The sequence below is a fragment of the Talpa occidentalis genome, unplaced genomic scaffold (genome assembly GCF_014898055.3).
Source record: "Talpa occidentalis isolate TD23 unplaced genomic scaffold, MPIMG_talOcc4v2.1 talOcc4.2, whole genome shotgun sequence".
NCBI classification, from domain to species: Eukaryota; Metazoa; Chordata; class Mammalia; order Eulipotyphla; family Talpidae; genus Talpa; species Talpa occidentalis.
The window spans coordinates 146959941-146982152 of NW_023602073.1; the positions used below are offsets into that span (position 1 = coordinate 146959941).

The following is a 22212-nucleotide window of genomic DNA, read 5'->3' on the forward strand; positions in this document are numbered from 1 at the left end:
CAATCTAATATATACTTTGAAATGCCAACGGAAGTGGTGGAAATTGTCAGCTAAAATACAGTTGGGAGAAGGATATTACAGTCTCTAGCTGTTACCATTGTTGTTAAAGTAGCACTATACCTCAAACAGTGGTGTTGCGAGGATGGGGCTTTTTTCAGTTGCAGACATCATTACTAAGTTTGCAGGAATTTTGTGAGGTGGTATTAAATGCAACCATCATTAAAGAGTAGAGTGTAAATAAATTTGTGATGAATGATATTAAATGTGAAGGTATTGAATAATCAAAACGTATCCCATCCCTAATTGCTGTCCTAAGTGTCACTCTTATCCAGCCTCTTGAGTTACTGACATCTATTGTGTCTCTGTGTTGGAGATATTGTAGAGTACTGTGCTGGGTGTATTTGCTACAATTCGTGTGCAAAGACATCCAGCAGCCTGGAGTGGGGGTAAATATTGCCGTCAGGTTTTTTTCTTGGAAATCCAGTTGGTAAAACAGTATACACCATATCCCTACCTCTGACCTCCACGTTCAGTCTGACCAGGTTCAGCCACTCATGGAGATGAGTTTTTATGTGATTGATGGACCGTGTACTCCACCAGTTAAAAAGATCAGTGAATCCATGGGGCCTCCCAGGTGGTGCAAGGGTTTAAGTCTCAGCACTGTGAAGCTATTGGCAGCCACTGCAGCACAAGTTCGATCCCCAGCCAGGGAGGTGACCCACATGGTGCAGCAGACCTCTCCCATCTCACCCACTGCTCCCCTCAGCAGTGTATTTCAGCCAGTATGTCTGTTCTGCTCCCCACTCTGTCTCTGGTGAATCCTCTCACCCTTCCCCCGCCCCCCCCACCTTTGGCTTATACCGCCACTCTTCTATGCATAAAATGAATCTTTAAAAAAGATCAGTGAATCTGGTTCAGACTAACTGTATCTGGCTGCCAAGGTACAGGAAATGAAGGATAGGTGTGTCATGTGAGTCCTTCCTTGCCCAGTCTGCTCCAGAGAAGGCCAGTGGGCCTGATATTTAGCACATCACACATCACTGGGCTAGTAAATTGCTTCCTGGATTGAAGGAATTACTGTCCACAAAGTACCAAATAATGTATTTAAATTGAAACGAATGTGTTTATGGAATGTTTCTTTGGGGCCCAAAATAATTAATGAAGTTTACAGAGATCTAATTTGTTCAGTAAAGATTCTTGGACTGTTCTTTCTCTTTTTTATGTTAATGCTGGTGAATTTTTAAAAAGACCAAATGTTAGATGTCAGTGTCCTAATTCACGTGATTTCTATTTTAATGACCTTTCAATTTTTATTTGAAATATTTCTTATGTATTACACAGTCTCCAGTAATGAGGCACTCCTGATGTGGATTTGCTTTGAAATGCTTCCTTGAGAGTTTAATGTCCCAGAGTAACCAGTGATACTTAACGGCTAAATGGCAGTTAGTCTGTTGAAAATTCCCTCTGACTCAGGACCTTTGGTCAGTGCTTAATTTTTTCCAGGAACTTTTTTTCCAGTAAAATAAGGTGGAAAAGAAAGTTTGGTTCCAAATACTCTTTCATATTCCAAGTGAAAGTTAGTGGTGACATTTCCCCACATTTATAAATAATGAGAACCCTCAGAAAGGGAAATGGATTTGTTTTGTACCCCGGCTTAAAGTTCATTTAGAAATGAAATAAAATTTTTAGGTGCTGTATCTAATATGTCTTTGGCCTAGCAATGCTTTTACCCACCCACACCCCCTCCATTTTTTTTTTTTTAATTTTTTGGCAGTCTGAAGTTAAAAGCAAAGCTTTGAGATTGGAAGAACTTCATTCTAAAGTTAATGATCTTAAAGAATTAACTAAGAATCCAGAAACACCACCAGACCTTCAGGTAAGCAATTGCTATTATTTGATATATATATAGTCACCTCCTGGGTAATTTAGTAATTTAGTCCTGGGTAATTTAGTCACCTCCTGGGTAATTCCTACGAGCCTAAGTCTATTTGGAACTTGATCTCTTGGTTCCCCTGAAGCGTAGGTAAAAGATGGCCACTTGACTGTCCAGTGTTCATTGCGATCCTTACTTTTTCCATTTTCCCCTCACTGAAAATGTTTGGCAACTGGTCCTCGGTAATTTTCCTTCTTAGAAGTTGAATCGCATCCGTGGCTTGTCTCGAGTGTTTTCACAGTCAAGCTACCCATGAAGGGGCCTCCTGAGTGAGCGTGGTGACCTCCTGGTCTTCCTGGCCTTGAACGAAACCCCGCTCTTACGTTTAGTTTATAGAAGCAGACTTAAAGCAGAAGCTGGAGCATGCCAAGGAAATTACTGAAGAGGCAAAAGGGACCTTGAGAGATTTCACTGCTCAGAGCACACAAGTGGAGAAGTTCATTCACGACGTCACCACCTGGCTGACAAAACTGGAAGACTCGCTGGTGAATTGCGCCCAAACAGAGACTTGTGAAGGGTTGAAAAAAGTCAAGGTAGGTGATAAAATAACTAAATAATCTTTCAGATTTTAAAACAGAGCGCCCCAGTGGACCCGAGGATTCTTTATCTTGAATGCAACACGTGTCCCCACGTTCCTATCCTTTCATTCTACAGGAAACACAAAAGGAGCTCCAGAGTCAGCACAGCAGCATCAGCTCCACCCAAGAAAATCTCAACAGCTTGTGCCGTCGGTACCACTCGCTGGAGCTGGAGGCGCTGGGCCGCGCCATGACGGGGCTGATCAAGAAGCATGAGGCGGTGAGCCAGAGCTGCACCAGGACGCAGGCCGGCCTGCAGGAGGCCCTGGAGAAGCACTTTCACGGTGAGCTCTGCAACCGAAGCAGGAGGAGTTTTCGCAGAGAGAATCCACACCCACTGCTGTCTAGAAACTGCCAGTAGGTTGAGAAAGATTTCCAGAAGGATATTATTCTAAGCTCATTCTCAGTGTGACTGTTGAGCAACAGAATGCAATGTTCTCGCCTATGTTCTCCAGTATAGAATACAACAGCTGTGCTGGGGGCTCTTGGCCTAAGCAGAATTCTTCCCCTTTCACCCCCCAACCCCGCCAGCTCACTGTGCAGAAAGTAGGAGTCCACCATTTTAATGATTCTGAATTTCATCTGGACTTTCTACCTATAGCTTACCTGTGTGGAAAATTGCTTCCACTGTCCCGATGAAGTGACCTAATAAACCTGGGTGTTGGGCAACACCATGAGACAGCACAACCCTCTGTCTGGGGACATGCCAGCTGTGTGTTTCCATCTGGCTGCCCACAGGATTGTGCTCTGGGAGACTGTGGATGCACAGAGGTTCTCTAAGTCAGTCTGGTGGGAAGAGGAGAGGCTCCTCCCTTTGTCCTAAAAATAGCTTAATCCCCCAAGGGCATTTCTGCCTTGTCACTCTTACATAGTCAGTCCATTAACTCTCTTTCTTTACCAAAAGGAAGAAACATCCTGGGGAAATCAGACCTCCCAGGAGTGTGACTTTTTTTTCTATCTTTCCTCTTGATAAGTTTTCAATTCTGCAGAAACAGTCATAGATATAAATCAAGCTGTATGTTTTTCTATAACGTTATTATTATCATTTTCTTTCTGGAATATTTTATAAGGCAAGGTGCTGAGGGTCAGAATTGATTTATTTGGTAAGTCTGGAAGCTCATTCAATGTTTAGTATTTACTTCTCATTTTCATTCCTTTCAAAAGAATCTATGCAGGAATTCCAGGAATGGTTTTCTAGAATAAAGACAGCAGCAAAAGCTTCATCAGATAGAACCGGTGACAGCAAAGTTCTAGAAGCAAAGCTCCAGGACCTTCAGGTATGAAGCTGGCAGTACTTTCTCTTCTCCAAACTGCACTCAAGTGCCTTCAGGTCAAACCTAAATCATCACTTTTCTCGAATTCTATTTCACTTCATTCTTTTCCCTCTTCCCTGATAGAATTACATTTCTTGAGCCCTAATGAGATAATATGAAAAGTAAGTTGAAAATAAGTTCAAATTACAGAATTTCTAGATATCACTCTCTTAGCTTATTGACCATTCTTTATAATTCATTCAAAGCTAAAAACAGTTTTCATTTTTATAACAGTAAAGGTATAAACAACTGTACCTATTTTGTATCACTATTATGAATGGGCATTTAAAAAGAAGAGCATGGCTTGTGTTTTTTAAAACTTATGATCTAAATCTGGAGTGAGGGTATAGTCAAATTAAAACAAGAAATTACAGCTTTTATAGTTTTACTGACTATGAAAATGTATGAATTCTAGAAAGAAAAAGCCATTATGGAACAGAATTTAAAAATGATTGACTAGCTAATACAATTTAAATAAAGCAAGGATCGACAGATTAGGTTCCAATTGACATTTGGCCAAGTTTTTCAGATGGCTAATCTGAACAAAGCTCTGTATTAACAACTGTACAAGTAATTTTAAAAATTTAATGAGGAAAATGAGGGTCTTGTGGCCTGATGGGTGATGACCACTATGTAGGTAACTCACTAGAAACCAGGGGAGGAAGATCTCAATAATAAAGGGAGCTGGTTTTGCAGCAGGCACGGTGAATTCAGATGTGGAATTGCTTCTTTTTAAGCCTGAGATGCGGTGGAATTCCACAAAAAAAAAGTCCAAGGGACAATTACTAATTCTACCCTGGAGTATAGGGGAGAGGTGGGGCTAGCCCAGGAGGCTTGGGGTTCTTTGGTTCTGTTAAAACCAGGCCTGTGCGTGTGCTCTCCTAGGGGAGAGGGGCATACAGAAAATAGCAGGAGTCTGAGAACAGGACAGTGTATAGGGTGGATAGCAACAAATCAGAAGGTGCCAGACTAGCTCTATAACGGGTTGGAACCTGAACCAGGTTGGACGGTGCAAATGCAAGGAGACTGGAAACAAGACCTTGATGAAAAATCCCCCGTTTCTAGCTCAGCTTTGCTCCCAATTTGTTCTTGCTGGTTCCAGTGATCTCCTGGCACCATCTTGCTTTTGAGCCTTGATTATATCCAATGATCTACACCATTCTCATTCCAGTCTTGATAAAGACTTTCTTTTGGGAGGGATTTGTTTTTCTTCTATTGTTATACTATCTCAACTCAGAATTGTAATTAATGCTTCCGTGCACCAGGGTCTATGAATAATAGCAAATATTTTATGTGACCTTTATTTTCACAAACAGAATATTCTGGACTCAGTCAGCGAGGGGCAGAGCAAACTCGATGCTGTGACTCAAGAAGGACAGACTTTGTATGCACATTTGTCTAAGCAAATTGTCAATAGCATCCAGGAACAAATTACAAAGGCTAATGAAGAATTTCAAGCATTTCTGAAACAATGCCTTAAAGACAAACAGGCGCTTCAGGACTGTGCCCTAGAACTCGGGAGGTAGGTGGTTTTAATAAGTGTCGATTTCATCATACACTGAGTATGTCTTTAAAGACTTAAGGAAAAGTGCCACTGCAAGTTAATAAATAACATTTGAAGTTGTGAGTTTAAATGACAAGTTTTGACCTTAAGTACAGGTTCATACTTTTGTTGGGTTTTGGGGTTCTTTAATTTTGGGTTTCATTGGTCCTTGACTATGATGTGAGAATTCACAGCTACATCTGTAGCAGAAGCAAAACAGTTTATTTAAATATAGAAGGAAATTATGCCCAGAAAGAGGTCTGGGCTGGCAGAGTCCTGGGTAAGAATAACTCTGAGGGATTTGTGGGGCCTGCCCACAAAATGGGATGCAGGAACTCTTCACTCCATCCTATCTTGGGGTGCACTGTGCCAGCATTCCAGTGTGTTGGCTTATTGATCCAGGCAGCAGTTTCTGAGCCCAGCAGCAGGGCAGGGCAGGGAGGAGCCTTTGTGCTGAGTTACCATGGTGTCAACCAGCCCCACCCTTCCCTTGGGAGGAGAGAGCATTTGGGATTATTTCGGGGTATTGCTGGTCCTGTTTAGGGGAATTGCCTTATTGTCCAGACACTGACAATTTCAAGGAGTTCCCCCCTTCTGGGTGCTTCTTGAACTCGTTCAGCTTTATCAGTCTGCCTATAAGTTGGGGTGGGGGCTGCCTTTCTCCCGTCAGCGTTTTATCAGCTCTGGCTAGCGTTTTCTGGGGTGCCGGATATAGTTGGCTGTTTAATTTTCTATAGGCATTAATCTCCTTTCCCTAAATGTGTAACTTTAACCCCTGAAGGGTCTGGAGACCAAATCTTTGGTGGGTTATTGAGGGCCTAGGTCAAACTCTTCATAGTTGCTTTAGGCTGAGGAAGGGGCATAGTCCCTGCCTGGCAGTTTCAAGAACCCCTGGTGTCCTAAGTGTGAGAAGGAGGCAAATTCCCTAGAAAGGAGTAGCCGCCCTTATCCAGGCAAGGGTTGATGATCCCTGATGACCAGGATGGACCGACATCTGGAAGAGAAAAACTGGGTGGTGAGTGTAGGCAGCTAGGGTCAGGCTGATGGTTCGCAGGGAGCCCCACCTTTGCCCAGGAGTTTAGGCAAAGCTCAGGGCTGTTCTACTTCAGAGGGCACAGTCTACACGGAAGGCCGCTGCTCTGCTAGCAAAATAAGTGACAACTGATGAGCTTATGATTTTCTTTTTCGTTTAACCTTATTTGACCTTCATCACCGCTGTCATCGTGACCTGAGATGATAAAATGTAATATGAGCACGTAAGGATTTCACTGAGGTGCTTTCTGTTCTTTAGCTTTGAGGATCAGCACAGAAAGCTGAACTTATGGATCCATGAAATGGGTGAAAGGTTAACTACAGAAAACTTAGGAGAGAGTAAACAGCACATTCCTGAGAAGAAAAATGAAGTCCACAAAGTGGAAATGTTCCTGGGAGAGCTCCTGGCCGCAAGGTATGCTGCAGGCAGGGGCGGGGCCTTTCCCTACCACCATGCTTCTGTCAGCGGGTCAGTTGGTTGGTTGGTTTGGTGGGTGGAGGTGGGCCGTGCATGGTTGGTGGTGGTTGCGCGCATGTACCTGTCTGAAAGTCCATAACACAAGTGACAGCAAGGCCTCTCCATGGCGTGTGGAATTTCTAAGAGAGCATGGGATGGAGCAAGGAGCTCGTCTGCATCCCAGTGTCACTTCTATTTGCTCAACGAATTGGGCAGGTCACTCATTGCCTTTGTTTCTTGACTTCTTTTTAGTCTTTGAATCATGTTTTTAACACTGAACTTTCCTCAGAGGTCATTAGAAGACCTACAAGGATAACCCGAAGCTGACAGGAATAGAATACTGCAAGTGCATAGTGACTATAAAGATAACTTTTCACTTCCAAAATTATGCTGTGGACCCGGATTTCCACATATTCTTCCCTCATTTCATCTCTGTTCCATTTGCAGCCCAACTCATCCTCCTCATACGCATCTTCAAGCAAAAGTTCTGGCCACCCAGCCTGACTGCACTGAAGTTCCTCTTTTCTGCTGCAACATTTGTCTTTTGCTTCCTGACTGAGCGGAGTTTTCTGCTCATTTCTCAGGTCACTTTCTCTACTCTCAGAGCTTCATCATCCTCAGAGCTTCCTAAATTCCTGCCCCACCCTGGCATTTTCAGCTTCTTCATTGTAACTCTTGCACTGGAAGTTAGAACACATCCCCTCAGGGAACTGCAGCTCAGCCCAGAGCTGTAACTATTCTCTTAAAAAAAAAAAAATTAATTATTTATGCATACAAGAGCTGGGGTACAGGCCAGAGATGTGGGGAGTAGAACAGGCAGATTGACTGAAATACACTGCTGAGGGGAGCTGTGGGGAGATAGGAGAGGTCTGCTGTGTTATGTGGGTCAGCTCCCTGGCCAGGGATGGAACTCATGCTTCAGTGGCTGCAGATAGCTTCATAGTGCTGACGCTTAACCCCTTGTGCCCCTAGGGAGGCCCCATAACTGTAACTATTCTCTTTAAGAGCAGAGATCACCTGGGAAGCCCCAGAGGAGACGCCCAGCCTGCATGATAGACCAATTCAGTGAAACTTGGTGAATTCAGACCTGACTCTTCCCCTATTTCGGCTGAGGCCTCTTAGTTGAACATGCTCAGTGTTCCTGGTCTTGGGAAGCAAACATGAAAATAAATACACCAGCAAACATGAAAATGAACACACCGGCAGGCTGCCTGCAGGCTGGCTGCAAATTTTCATTAGAAAATTTCCTGTAATCCTTGGTCTCATTTCTGTGAGTCCTTCTCTTGGGCCAAAGTCTTTATTGTTTTTATACACCCCAAAAGTCTCTCAAGATCAGGGACTTCGGGGTCTCTGTTATCTTTATACTCCCATTGTCTAGTCTAGTCCAAAAAATAGAAAATATTCACCAAGTGAATAACATCATTCTAGCGATATAACTTACTTTGCTTTTGAAATTTTTTTTTTTTTACATTTAAATAGGACAGTTTTATTAGGAAAAGGAGAAAGAAAAACAGAGGCATCTGCATAGTTACAGGTGGGCAGGAGAGCTGTGTGTGCTTTTGAAATCTTAATTCTTGTCCAGACCTACTTCCATCCTCCGCCCAAACTTTTTAAGTGACTTTAATTGTTCTGGGCCCTCGTTTCTTCTCCACAGATCCCTCTTGACCTTCCTTTGTGTCTTGCCATCCATCATGACACTAGCGCTGCGGTGGAGAAATGCTCTAAATAAAGCTTCACCCCAAATTTCTATTTTTCTTGACTCCTCGTTGTGTTTCTCATAATGGCAGCTTTTTGACATTAACCCTTGCAGCCATTCTTGACCCTTGGGGCTCTGATGATCCAGGACGAGCTGCAGAGAGACCCTCCGTGTGTTTGCTCTAACTGGCTGCTTCTCTGGACGGTCTCAGGCAGGCTGGGCCTCAGCTGGGTCTCCTGGCGTCCCTCACTGCTCGGCCTCCCTCCAGTGTGCTGCACTTTTTCCTCAAGGTATTTCCAGTACTTCAGATACTGGAAAATTTTTTAAACATATCCAGATGTGAGACTCACTTAAAATTTAACATCCATGAAGCCATTCCTTCGTACTGTCGTAAGTGATGTCTACCTCATTGCTTAAGCTATGCCCAATTGTCTCACAAGACAGGTTACAGGTATAAGAAATATATTTTAGAGCAGACAGAATATTGTATAACATCTCCAGGAGGGCTTAGGGTCCTGGCTTAGGGTTCACACTGTAGATGCTCAGAGCAGAAACAGAGAGATTGAGACTCTTCCTCCTGCGCTCTCAGCCATTTGTGCTTGGAGAGCAACGCACTCCCTGCCTTTCTGGTATCCAGCATTTCCTCCTAGAAGTGCCGGTCAGAATTCAGGACTCTACCAACCAGGACGAAGCCCGCCTTTGAGGTAATTCACACTCCTCAAAACTGAGAGCAACCAAGTACCCAAGTTACAATAAGGAGAGCCATAAAGTGGCCTTGGGAAGGACACTGTATTTTTTGGTTTGGGTTTTATACTCTGCCTGCCCCAGACATGGTGCTAAGAGATGAATGTAAAAACCCCAGATTCCAGAAGGGGAAGGCCTTGAGGACTGAGTCACACAGGAAGTATGAGGTAACAGCAAGACGGGCACGGGACACACAGGAGAGGAGACTACACCCTCCGTCGCCACAGTCACCCGCGTTCCTGGGGCTCTGGGGCTCTAGTGGGATTTGCAGGGCCAACACAAGAAGCAGAGCACAGCCGAGGAATCTCCACTCACCACAAAAGAGCAGAGTGTGGGGGGAATTTCCTGGAGCTGCCTGTGGTGAGAGCACTAAATGGGACTGGAGAGATGTTAGTGAGGAGTCTGGAAAGGCAGGCCAGGGCTGCTGGCTGGCGTGGACGGCGAGTCAGCCAGCAGGTTTGGATCTTGGCACAACATCGATGGAATTATAAACCCCAGCATCTGTCGACGACATTCAGAGAAACCAAAAGGCAGTGTAGGTGGCCCGTGGGCCTGGGGCTCCTCACGGCAAGCCTTCCTGCCCCTGTGTGCCTGTCTGCTGTGGGCTGGCCTGCCCAGGGCTCCTGCGTCAACACTCACTGGTCACTCCCCTGCACACCAGAATGTCGGAATTAAAAAAATGTCCTTTCTGTTTTCTTTAGAGAGTCTCTTGATAAACTTTCCCAGCGAGGGCAGCTTCTCAGTGAGGAAGGCCACGGAGCTGGGCAAGAGGGACGCCTGTGCTCCCAGCTGCTCACTCACTACCAGAACCTGCTCAGGATGACCAAGGAGAAGCTCCGGGGCTGCCAGGTCGCCCTGCAGGAGCACGAAGCCCTGGAGGACGCGCTACAGAGCATGTGGTCCTGGGTAAAGGACGTTCAGGACAGACTGGCCTGTGCCGAGAGCATCGTGGGCAGCAGAGACGCCCTGGAGAAGCGACTGCTCCAAGTGCAGGTACGGGGGTGCCAGCTGGGCACCGGGAGCTCCTGAGCTCACATGTGGGACTTTGTCCTAATCATTCTCGAGCCTCCCAGAGGATTATGTGGGCAAAATGGAGAAATATGGTAAAAAGGATATGGAGGGTCTTATTCCCCTTTCTAAGGGAATACTTTGTTTTAACAGCATTAAATAATCTTTAGTTTCATCTAGTAGATATTCCACAGGTGTTCTAGAATACCTCTTTTCCTCTATGCAGGTTGCTGCAAATGCAAGGGTAGAACTGAGTCCTTGTTCTCTAAGGGTTCACAGCCCAGGGAATAGCCTACCTGTAGTTTGTTGCCTGTAGTACAGCATGTCTAGAGGGACTGGGGTTGAGACAAATGGGTGTGTTGAAGGCACAAACATCAACTGCCCCCACTTTAGGCAGCGATGCTCACCTCAAAACAAAGGAATTAGCCAACGATGAAGAGTGGTTATGGTTGCGTGTTGACAAGCGTGTCTTCATTTCTAAAATAATTTCTCTTTACAATTATAAATCAGAGACATCCTGCAGGGGAGGAAGAGGGAGAGGCATCAGAGGGAGGGAGGGAGTTGCACAGGGGACTGAAGTGATGGTGCACGGGGGCATTGGTGAAGGAAACTCTATGGGGCCTACACCTGAGGGGGTGGGGGAAACAAATATTGTTTAAAAATGAACAATGATATAAAATTTTTAAAAAATTCTCTTTATTCTGAAACAAAATTCAATAAAGTCATCATTGCTCAAGTAGTTGCCCCCATTTTTCCAAGAATTGAAATGGAGATTAATCTTTGATTCTGGGTTTCCTGATATCTAATATTTAGGTAGCTGCTATATCACAATAGAAGGTGTAAGTGTTGTCATCGTGATTTCATTTTCAAGTAAAATATACCCTATTTTGATTTTCATGGGAAACACTCCATTTTAAGAAAATACTGGAAGGATTTGTGTTCCTGACAAGGGCTCACTCTTCCTTCCTAGGACATTCTCCTAATGAAAGGGGAAGGAGAAGTAAAGTTGAATATGGCCATCGGCAAAGGGGAACAGGCCTTGAAAAGCAGCAACAAAGAAGGTCAGAAGGTGATTCAGACTCAGCTTCAGACCCTGAAAGATGTGTGGGCTAATATCATGAGCTCCTCCCTCCGTGCTCAGAGGTAGAGTTCGTTTTTGCTGTTTATTTGCCTACATAAAATCCAGTGGTTTGTTAAAATGATGGTGTTTGTAAGGGTATCCTGTGGTAGAGCTACCAAGTGTTTTCTTTCAGTTAGTCTCATGCATGCCTGTCTTTGCCTAGAATGTGTTTTCTGTAAGGGCAAAGACTGGGTTTGTTTTCTTGAACTTGCTCTCTCTCTCTCTCTGTCTGTCTCTTCCTCATGTTCCTCTTTCTCCACCTTTTCTCTCATATTCCATACTGTCTTTCATGGAATCCTTCATGCAATCATACATCATGGGCTTAGTAAATTACCTCCTTTCACTTCATCAAAACAAGGATAGATGACTTTGAGTGACTTCAATAATTTACCTTTTTAAAGGCACATAAGGGAAATCAAAATTATTGAAAGCTGTTGAGCTTAAGTATAAACCTTTTTCTCAACCTGAAGTGAATTGGCCCACATTGGGGTTATAGAAACGCGTGGGGAGGATTTGACTGTCCCGGGGTGGAGCACCCCTCAGGCTAGTAGACTGACATCCTGCCCTGTGGGGCATGTTCTCATAGCCGCCCCAGAATGGCCACAGAGCCCCTGTTGAGACCTCACCAGACACTGATGAGAAAGTAAAGATCTTGTCACTCCAGGTGTTCCCTTGCTGTTGAGGTTTTACCCTCCTCTCTCTTCTCAGGGTTTGTCTGGTTTTCAGACAGATGACCTTCTGTCAGAATTATACTAAAACACACCTCAGGAGCCATATTCTGAAGTGGGGGCCCACTGTGGTCAAAATAAATAGATGAATCAAAGATTAAAGTTCATCACAAAATACAAAAAACCATCATCATTTGAACAAGGAGCCATGATCACAACCGAACTGGCACAGGTGGTGCATCCCAATTCCAGCATAGAACTGGCGCCGGGGCACCACGCGGTGGGCAAGAGGCTGGTTTTGCACGAGGGAGTAGGAGTATAGGTGAATTTCTTTTGGATGTTACAATAAAATGTTAAATCCAAGCAGAGTCAGATCCTTGACGCTCCTCTTCCAGCAAGAAATTAAATTTAACAATCAAATGTTGAGCACTAGCAGTGTTCAAATTGTGTTAAAATAATGAAACAAAACAAAGTAGCTTTCGTCCTCTGTGCTCAGAGGCTGGGGCAGGACACATTCCAAGTAAAACTCAACCTTGGTTGTGTTAGCAAGACAACGTGGGGCTGTAGAATAATGCAGAGTGAGAGTGATTTGGATTTTCTAGAAAATTCTTTGACAAAGGATAAGACTTTAAGGCAGGTATGATGAGATTCTTCTTCATGGAAAAGAAACAATTTGTGTAAATGCTGGAAGTATTTTTTCCACAGATGTAACTCTAGGCTCACAGGATTGTATGCAAGGGAGACTAGAAGGTGAGCTTAGAATAGTTTAGAAAGCTGGATAATTTAAAATTTTAAAATGCCAGTCTGGAGAGCTCTTATTTCTTTTGTTTGACTACTATGTTTATGACTATATTTTTTATATCATCATATTTATTTTATATATTTATATAGTATATGTTTTTATATTATGCATACACTGACCTTCATTCCTTTACACAATCAATATTGTATATATATTATATACATAGTATATATATTTTATATATAATCACATATTACATATGTGTGTGTGGAGATACATATATATGCATATATATATTTAGCTAAGTGAAAAATAATCCAATTATTATTTATCTAGGAAGAATATGGTGCTCAAAAATAATCTGACTGTAATAAAATAAACCGACCCAAGAAAATGAAGAGTTGATACATAGTAAAATGTATTTGATGCCCCAGCTGTGATTTTTATTTTTTTAAAGATTTATTTGTGGGCCTCCACGGTGGCGCAGCGGTTGAGCGCTGGGTTGCGAGGCTGCTCGCGGCCTCTGTGGCGCCGGTTCGGTCCCCGGCTGCTCCCCGGCCACTGGAGGAGGGTCCCACATGGCGCGCAGACCTCTCCTGCCGCCCGCTGCTCCCCTCAGCAGTGTACTTCGGTCCTTCTGCCTGCTCTGCTCCCCGCTCTGGCTCTGGTGAATTCTCTCACCCTCCCGCGCTTCTGACTGTACCCAGTGCATGTATAAACAAAACAAACAAACAAATAAATAAATAAATAAAACATGCCTCTATTAAAAAAAAAAAAAAAAAAGATTTATTTGTGCATACAAGAACTGGGGTATAGGCCAGAGGAATTGGGGATTAGAGGATTCACCAGAGACAGAATGGGGAGCAGAACCTGCAGATCTAGTGAAATACACTGCTGAGGGGAGCAGCAGGGAGACAGGAGAGGTTTGCTGCACTATGTGGGTTAGCTCCCTGGCCAGGGATCAAACTCATGCTGCAGTGGGTGGCGATAGCTTAATATTGCTGTGTCCTTAACCCCTGTGCCACCAGGGCGGCCCCCAACAGTGATTTTTAATGTAAGACTTAAATTTGTTCATTCAGGACAGCTAGCATTTGGAAGACAAATCTTCAGATGTGTATATAGCTAAAACACCCAGCTTCAGTATTCAAAACAGATTCGTTTTTGTATGGGCAAAATGATTGAGTGTCACAGAAGCAATGCTTCTCCCACACATAAAAGCAGCATTTTCATCACCTACAGCAGCATTCAGTAAAACAGCTTGCATGAATGCAATGCCCTTGTGATTAGTTTTCAGGAGGGATGGCAAGATAACCGATTTTTCTAACCTGTGACTTAATTCTAGCACTTTAGAGTCTGTGGTTAGTGAATGGAATGACTATCTAGAGTGGAAAAACCAGTTGGAACAGTGGATGGAATCAGTGGAACAAAAAGTAGAGCATCCCTTGCAACTGCAACCAGGTCTGAAAGAGAAATTCTCCCTCCTGGACCACTTTCAGTCCATCATATCTGAGGCAGAGGACCATGCTGGAGGCCTGCAGCGGCTCACCGCAAAGTCCAGGGAGCTCTACCAGAAGACTGAGGACGAGTCCTTCAAAGAAACAGCTCAAGAGGAACTGAAATCACAGTTTAATGATATAATGACTGTGGCCAAGGTCAGTGCTTATTTTATGGAAGAAAAAACTTGCATTCGCAGGTAAAAAATGCAAGCGGGTAGAATGATTGGGGCACTGGCTTTTAAAAATTATTTGTACATTTGGTGAGTGAACACTACATAAAGATCATGTCTCACCAAGGGATGCCCATGAGGTTTCTTCTTTCTACAGAGTTAGGATTGTTTTCTGTTCCTTGTTTTCCATCTCTCTCCAGTAAGGTCATTAGTCGGCCCATTTCTTCAGACTATTTTCTGAGTTTCAAATGTCTATGATTGAAGTTGTTTTCAAATTGCTATAGAAACTACAGGTCTATTTGCCCCCCCAGATTTCAATCATGTACAAAGTATTGTGTTCATTCCTCATTAGTGAAAACTGCCTTTACCTAATATCTAAGACATAGGTTCCTTCAAGATTTTTTTTTCCCAGCTTTCCATCTGAATCTTTATTTTCATCCATGAGTTTTCTTTTGTATACTTGAGACACTGACAAAGAAAATTAGGGAGAGTTGTCTTGTTTTGTTTTGTTTTGATTTTTCTTTTTGGAATTCTTGTCAATTATTAACATATGAATTAATTTATCTCCTTATTTTGGTAGTGATTGAGAAGTATGACTCTAGAGCCCAGTAAAACCTAAACTTAAATTCTGACTTTTTTGGATATGTGACTTTGGGTGTGCTGGTGTTCTTTCCTATAAGATGGTGATAATAACAATTTCTATATTGCAGACTTGTGAAGTTTAAATGAACAAATGCACTTAGAGTGCTGAGCAGAATGCTGTACACAAAGGCAACACCAATAATTGCTTGAATGATAAGAATAGTTATTATCATAATCATTAATAAGTGAATTATTAGCGAGGTATGTTATGCCACACTCATTAAGCATAGATTTTTATGATAAACTGGACAAAATTAAGCTTGCAGGAACAATGCTTGCTTTTTCAGTCTTTCAGCCTAATTAATATTTGGTCTTTTCACTTTATGAAATATAGAGATAATTAAAAAATGAGAATGAATTCTTTTTTAAAAGATTTATTTATTAATGCATACAAGAACTGGGGTGCAGGCCAGAGGTGCGGGGGGTGAGAGGATTCACTAGAGACAGAGTGGGGAACAGAACAGGCAGATTGACTGAAATATACTGCTGAGGAGAGCAGCGGGGAGACAGAAAAGATCTGCTCCTCCATGTGGGTCAGCTCCCTGGCTGGGGATCAAACTCGTGCTGCAGTGGCTGAGGACAGCCTCTAGTGCTGAGACTTAACCCCTTGCGCCACCAGGGAGGCCCAAGAATGAATTCTTTTGTGACTATTAATGAGACCCTTCTCGGATTTGGCATCTAATTTCATATTCCCCAAAACAGCTACTGTAAATTAGTCTTGTCTTGGTTTACTAGGAGAAAATGAGGAAAGTGGAAGAGATCGTGAAAGACCATCTGATGTACTTAGACGCAGTCCAGGAGTTTACAGATTGGCTCCATTCAGCCAAGGAAGAACTTCACCGATGGTCGGATGTGTCCGGCGATTCATCAGGCACCCAGAAAAAGTTGTCTAAAATTCAGGTCAGAAAAGAGACAGATATATAACCTTCTTGTTTCTATGGCTTTTGACTACAACTTGACAGTGTTGAACATTCTATGGATGTCATTCTGTGATTTATAATGTTTTCTTTCTGTTTTCTATTTGTTAGTGTTTATTACCTATTTGTTCTATTTGTTAGTGTTTATTACTTCAAGAATTCTAAATATAAGCAAGATAATAAAGGGAATTCAAAATACTTTATAGTTGTAAACAAAATGGAATATTATGGTGTAGACTTTAGTGCCTATAGTATGCCTACAGTGTAGGAATTACAAAATAAACACCATCTTGGTGGGCTGACAGAACTAGATACTGTATTTTAGTACAATGGAAGAAAAGTTTACAAAGTGACTTAATTGATGGTATTTTAACATTAACTTGGAAATGTCATTCTAGATGTTTTGTTCTGGTTTCCTGGTCAACATGCAACAACAAAATAGAAGACGATACTTTAAAGTACAATTAAAATTACCATCTGACTTACTCCTTGTAAGGGCAGTTGAAAAATAGAAATTAACTAGTAGTTGATTAAATATTCAATTGCAATCATTTCCAACCCCCCCCCCATTGGAAAATAATAGATTTTTTAAAATATATATTTTTAAGATTTATTTATTTATTTATACAAGAACCAGGGTATAGGCCAGAGGCATGGGAGGGTGAGAGGATTCACCAGAGACAGAGCGGGGAACAGCACAGGCAGACTGACGAAATACACTGCTGAGGGGAGTAGCAGGCGAGGCAGGAGAGGTCTGCGTGTCATGTGGGACCCTCGCTGGCAGGCTGGGATCGAACCCACGTTACAGAAGCTGCGGACAGCTTCACAGCGTGGCGCTCAACCCCCTGTGCCACCAGGGGAGGACCCTGGAAAATAATAGATTTTAATAAAATTCCTAAGCAATGATGAAGTAGTGTTTTAAGGAGATCAGAACAGAAAGCTCTTAAAAAATAATTGACAATAACAATAATGACTATATAGAAGATTTATTTCTAAGTGTCTACAATGTATTATCTTACTTCATTCCTACCATGACCACATAGGGTTTAAATGAGATAATCCCATGAAACTACTTTTTAACTTCTTGTTTTCTTTGCGATTCTTTAAAATGCCTCTTTTGATACACTTTTCAGTATTATTTTCATTTATTCATCCATGTATTGATTCACCCAGGCTTGTACATCCCTCAAGGAGCTTGCAGCATGGTAAGGAATGGCTCACAAGCTGACGCCATAAAACACTCTGCCAGGTGTAGTGAAGCTCACTTTGCTGTTAGAGGTTAGACCCTGGAGGCAGACCCAGTGCTGCTCCTGCTCCTACTGATTTTCTCTGTCTTTGAGCAAGTCACTTGATTTCCTCAAGCCTCCAACTTTTAATTGGTAAAGTAAGAAAAACAGTCGTACCAGCATCACAGAGTAGTTTTTAGCATGAAATTGCATCATGCACATGAAACCTTTAGCACTGGGCTTGGCACACAGAATGTGCTTGGAAAGAAAATCCAATGGATTTGGCAAGTGAGTGATTTAACTGGAGATGTGGGAAGAGTCAAGGGCAGTGGCCAAGTCTTTGTCCAGAGACAACGGAGTTGTGTTTGTTGGAGGAAGATGAATATATGCAGAGGAGACGGGGTACGGAGGGGCAGCAGGGAGGATGTCAATGGTGAATAGTGGAATTCGGACTGCCAGGTGGTAACTTCTGGGAGGCAGTTGAACATTCAAGTCTGAATTTCAGATTGGAACATCAGAATGAAGACACAGAGTGTGAGTGATCTGCATAACATTTGTGCTGAAGCCCCTAGAGTAAATGAAGCCAAGATCTATGTATAAAACACACAGCACGATGGACATGGTCTGAGATCTGGGAACTTCCAATATTCAAGCGATTGCAGAAGAGTATTTAGAAGGGAAGGGGAGCAAAGAGAGGAGCAATGATAAGAGGAGGACCAGGAAGGTGTGTTGCCCACAATCCCCTATGGAAGGAGGGAGTCGCCATCACAGAGGCACCAAGATGCCAAAAAATGACCACTCTTTTGAGAGCTAGGCAATCTGACAATCACAGAGCCCCCTTTCAACAGCCTGGTGAGATGAGCAAGGGGATGACACAGACTGGGGAGGGAATGGTAGGTTGGGACAGAAAGAGCAAGGATGCACTAATGCTTTGAAATGTCAGTATGAGAAAAGTAAGATAATTCCTTTACAAAGATTGATTTCTGGGTGTCCATATTTTTTAGAAAAATTTATTTTATTTATTTATGCATACAAGAGCTAGGACGTAGGACAGAGGAGCAGGGGATGAGGGGAATCACCAGAGACAGAGTGGTGAGTAGAACACGCAGATCCACTGAAATTCACTGCTAAGGGGAGCAGCAGGTGAGTCAGGAGAGGTCTGCTGCGCCATGTGGGTCAGCTCCCTGGCTGGGGATCGAACTCATGCTGCAGTGGCTGCCCATAGCTTGATATCGCTGAGATTTAACCCCTGTACCATCAGGGAGATCCCTGGGTGTCCATATTTCTTTTTTAAGAAAATGCTCTCATGAAATAAGAAATGTTGAAGAAAGAGCTGGCAAAAAAATAAAAACAATAACTGGAATTTAGGAAGGAGACAGTGGCACCTGGCGGAGGTTGTGTCTCCAAAGTGATGGTCAGTCCAGTATGTAGACTGGTGTGGGGTTGAGGAGAGAACTTTGGAGGAAATGACTCTCTCCTCTCCGTCCATGTCATCCCTGCCCACCTCCAGGAGTAACCACCAGGAACAGGTGATTTTAAAGCCAAGAATGTATGTATATAAGGGTGTCTGTATGCATATTATATTTTAAGGCATTTAATTCCAGAGGAGAATTTGCATGCAAAAGTCATTTTCAAAACACTTTAAGATGATGATATCCTTATTTAAGATCTGGATGAGTGAAATAGTGATTGTAGATATTGAAACACCCCAATGTTTCTACCAAAGGAAACTATGATAATGCACTAGAAAGTATCTCTGAACTGCAAATTGGAAATCACTCATAAAGGCAAATTTTAAGTATTTAAATCTGATCGTTAGACATAGGTCTTTTTAAAAAGTTATAATTTTTCTTCATCAAATCACTACTTACCATATGCATTAATAAAGGAAGTTTCAGAGTGTTTGTTGCTGAGAAAAGGAGGAATATGTTTAGTAGATATCAACTGTGTGTAAGGATTTGGTAGGATCATGCTGGGGTAACTGTATTACCAAATACTCTTAAGAGGTCTATACGAAAATGTGGTTCTCTGTGTGTAATTGTGGAAGCTAGATTTATTTCAAGCTAATCTAATAAAAATGAACTACCTCATATAGATTAGTTAATCCTTAGCAATTTATGCTTAATGTCATTTATTAAAAATGCTTCATATTTAACTTTCTTTTTTATTAATTTGCTATTGATTTTCTTCTTGAAGTTTTCTCCCTATCATCTTTTCCCTTTATTTAATGCGAGAGCAAAGACATTATTTTGTGTTAATAGTAAAAAATCCCTAACTGTAGCAGTAGATCTGTAAATATATAAACAGTAGCAGATGAAGTTAGTGAAAGAAATATCAATAAAAGAATCTCCTTTCAGAAAGACATGTTACTATTTTACCTAATCAGCAATGCATATTTGAATGTCCTTTTGGGTTATTAGCTCCTCAAAGTTGGAGCTAAATCGTTAAATTTCTAGTGAGTTTTTAAAAAGCAAAAATAATCATAATAAGTGAGCCCCGTCTAGGGGTTACTCTGAAGGCTGTCTGTGAATTAACCATTCCTTTGGCTACCATGAAGATGTTTACTTAAGGCACCGTGTCAGGTGAGCTTAATTCTCTGTAGATCACCGAGTAAAGCCACCATCTTGTGGAAGACAGAAAACAGACTAGAAATCTGGAGCAGAGTGCAGTTGTGCTGCGATCCTTCCACTTGGCCCTCAGCTGCAGGAGAAGTAGGAATCTGCATGTTTATAAGAGCAACTCATCCCGGGCAAATACTTCAATCTCTCTCAAAACAGTTTTGCTTTCAGGGTCCCCATTTTGGATATTTTAGGGTGCCGTGACTCGCTCGACTTACTTGGCCACCAGCCTGGGTGCTCACGGGGGCCGCCACCTGCTATAAGTTGGGGTGGGCAGACACACCGATTCTGGTTCTTTGTGGCACACTGGCTAAAACTTCCTAGCAGGACAGGGTCCCCCTCTGTACACATTTGGAAACTTGCAGCCCAAGTGACTCACGGCCTCCTTGGTTACCATGGCGATATTCCATTACAGGAGCTGATGGATTCCAGAGAGATCGGGGCAAGCCGCCTAAGCAGAGTCGAGTCCCTGGCTCCTGCAGTGAAACAGAACACAACTGCCAGTGGGTTTGAGCTCATGGACACGGAGATGCAGGCCCTGCGGGCCGACTGGAAGCAGTGGGAAGACAGCGTGCGCCACACACAGACCAGCCTGGAGACCCTAGTGAGCCAAATGGCCCTTTCGGAGCAGGAGTTCTCAGCCCAAGCGGCTGCCCTGGACCAGGCCCTGGAGCAGTTCAATGCCCTCCTGGCAAGCTGGGCTCAGCAGCTAGCCCTGCTGGAGGGCAAGAATACAGACCAGGAGATAGCAGAGTGCTGGCAGAAAGGACGAGTAAGTTGACTTCTGGCTTACGTTGATTCTCTTTGTTGCTTGCAAAAATCCTTGCCAAGTAAAAGTATGCAACAGTCAGACCGAGAGGGACTGGGTATGCACCTAATCAAACTGGCAAATCTGCTCCGTTTCCTTTTCTCATAAATCAAACTGTTGTAAAAATACAGATCTAGGGGAGTGTCGTTACTATTTACTTTTAGAAAGCACTGATTGCTGGTGGAAACTTCTGACTCTCATGTTGTAAGAGTTTGTAATGTCTCGTTCAGCCATTCAGCCTGAAACACGGCCTGTGGGGAGAGGCATAAATAGACAGCGAGTCATAGCTGAGCTCCTGCCAGGGAATCGTTGCAAACAATTGAATGATTGAGTTTATGTCTTTGAAAGAAATATTTGGTGATGTCCCTAAAGCACAACTTACAGATTTCGCCCTGACTAACTCTCCTGTGTGTGGCTTTGACAGCTGTGCTTGAATTAACCCCGGAACAGAACCCCAATGTCATGCTCACTGGTCACTTTCCCTGAGCGGTTTTTTTTTTTTTTTTTTTCTTCAAACTCGTGGCAGCTTTTCAGAATGTGAGAAAGAGGAGCATAAAGGGATCTTGAAGAATGGGCAGAAGCTTGAAATCCTCTTTCTTTGACTGTTCAATACTATCTCGGGAAGCTGTCAGCACTTGTGGGTTTATAATGCTCTGAGTTGTGGATGTCCTTAAAAGGAAGTTCTAGTAAAGTAAACTTCTGTGTCTATTTATGTTACAATCATTTCAAAATAGCTGCAGCCCGTAAGGAAATCATGTAATATTTCCAGCTTCGTCTTGCTTTAAATCAAGTATTTGAAACAACCACAGCATACCCTAAAATAAAAGTTTATAGTCATCTCTTCAGGCTGCTTAATTTATAATATTTCTAGGTTATTTCTTTTCTGCCGCCTTTCTTGTCCTTTGGGTTTAAGCCCTGGAATAAAGCATAGAAAAGTGTTCTATAAAGCAGACAAGGAAGTTGGTAATTATTGCATGTGATCGGTATTATTCACACTGACATCAAGAAAATCAGTTATGCTGTCTGCCTCTTTTTTTGTTTGCTTGTTCCCCTTTCCTTGCTTGCCATTACAATGAGCAGAAGTTTTAAAAAGAAAGATTTGGGTAGATTTCAAATATATAGCTATCATTTTTTACATTGATGCTGTTCGTGAAAAGAATAGGTGACATCTATGAAAATGCAAAAGTAAATGTGGACTTTCAATTGCACTAACAATTCAAAAACATAGCCCTTGGCTTAGACCTCCTTCCAGATTTGTCTCCAGGACCCACACATTTGGTAACAAAACTACATTGCCTCTTAACATTCAGGTTTTCTTATTGCTTATAATGGTACCTCATTGAAAGTTCAAGATAATCTATGTTCTCACCACAAAGAAATGGAAATTACGTAGATGGGGATAAGGAGGAAGCATTATATAATGGTTTTGCAATACATAAATCTATCAAATCAATATGTTGTACATCTTCCACTTATTCAGTGTTGTATGTCACTTATATCT

At 42.6% G+C, this 22212-nt stretch overlaps 1 protein-coding gene across 2 annotated transcripts in view; it reads left to right on the forward strand.

Annotated features, from left to right (window-relative positions):
- The window catches only part of SYNE1 (spectrin repeat containing nuclear envelope protein 1), a 432020-nt gene that overhangs the window by 189833 nt on the left and 219975 nt on the right, over positions 1-22212 (forward strand). For both annotated transcript variants that reach the window (XM_054697946.1, XM_054697947.1), the window contains 11 exons: positions 1775-1876; positions 2263-2466; positions 2588-2795; positions 3676-3788; positions 5141-5346; positions 6659-6814; positions 9998-10289; positions 11275-11447; positions 14177-14486; positions 15878-16042; positions 20319-20675. In XM_054697946.1, coding sequence (XP_054553921.1) covers positions 1775-1876; positions 2263-2466; positions 2588-2795; positions 3676-3788; positions 5141-5346; positions 6659-6814; positions 9998-10289; positions 11275-11447; positions 14177-14486; positions 15878-16042; positions 20319-20675 — 2286 coding nt within the window. The remainder of the gene's footprint in view (positions 1-1774; positions 1877-2262; positions 2467-2587; positions 2796-3675; positions 3789-5140; positions 5347-6658; positions 6815-9997; positions 10290-11274; positions 11448-14176; positions 14487-15877; positions 16043-20318; positions 20676-22212) is intronic.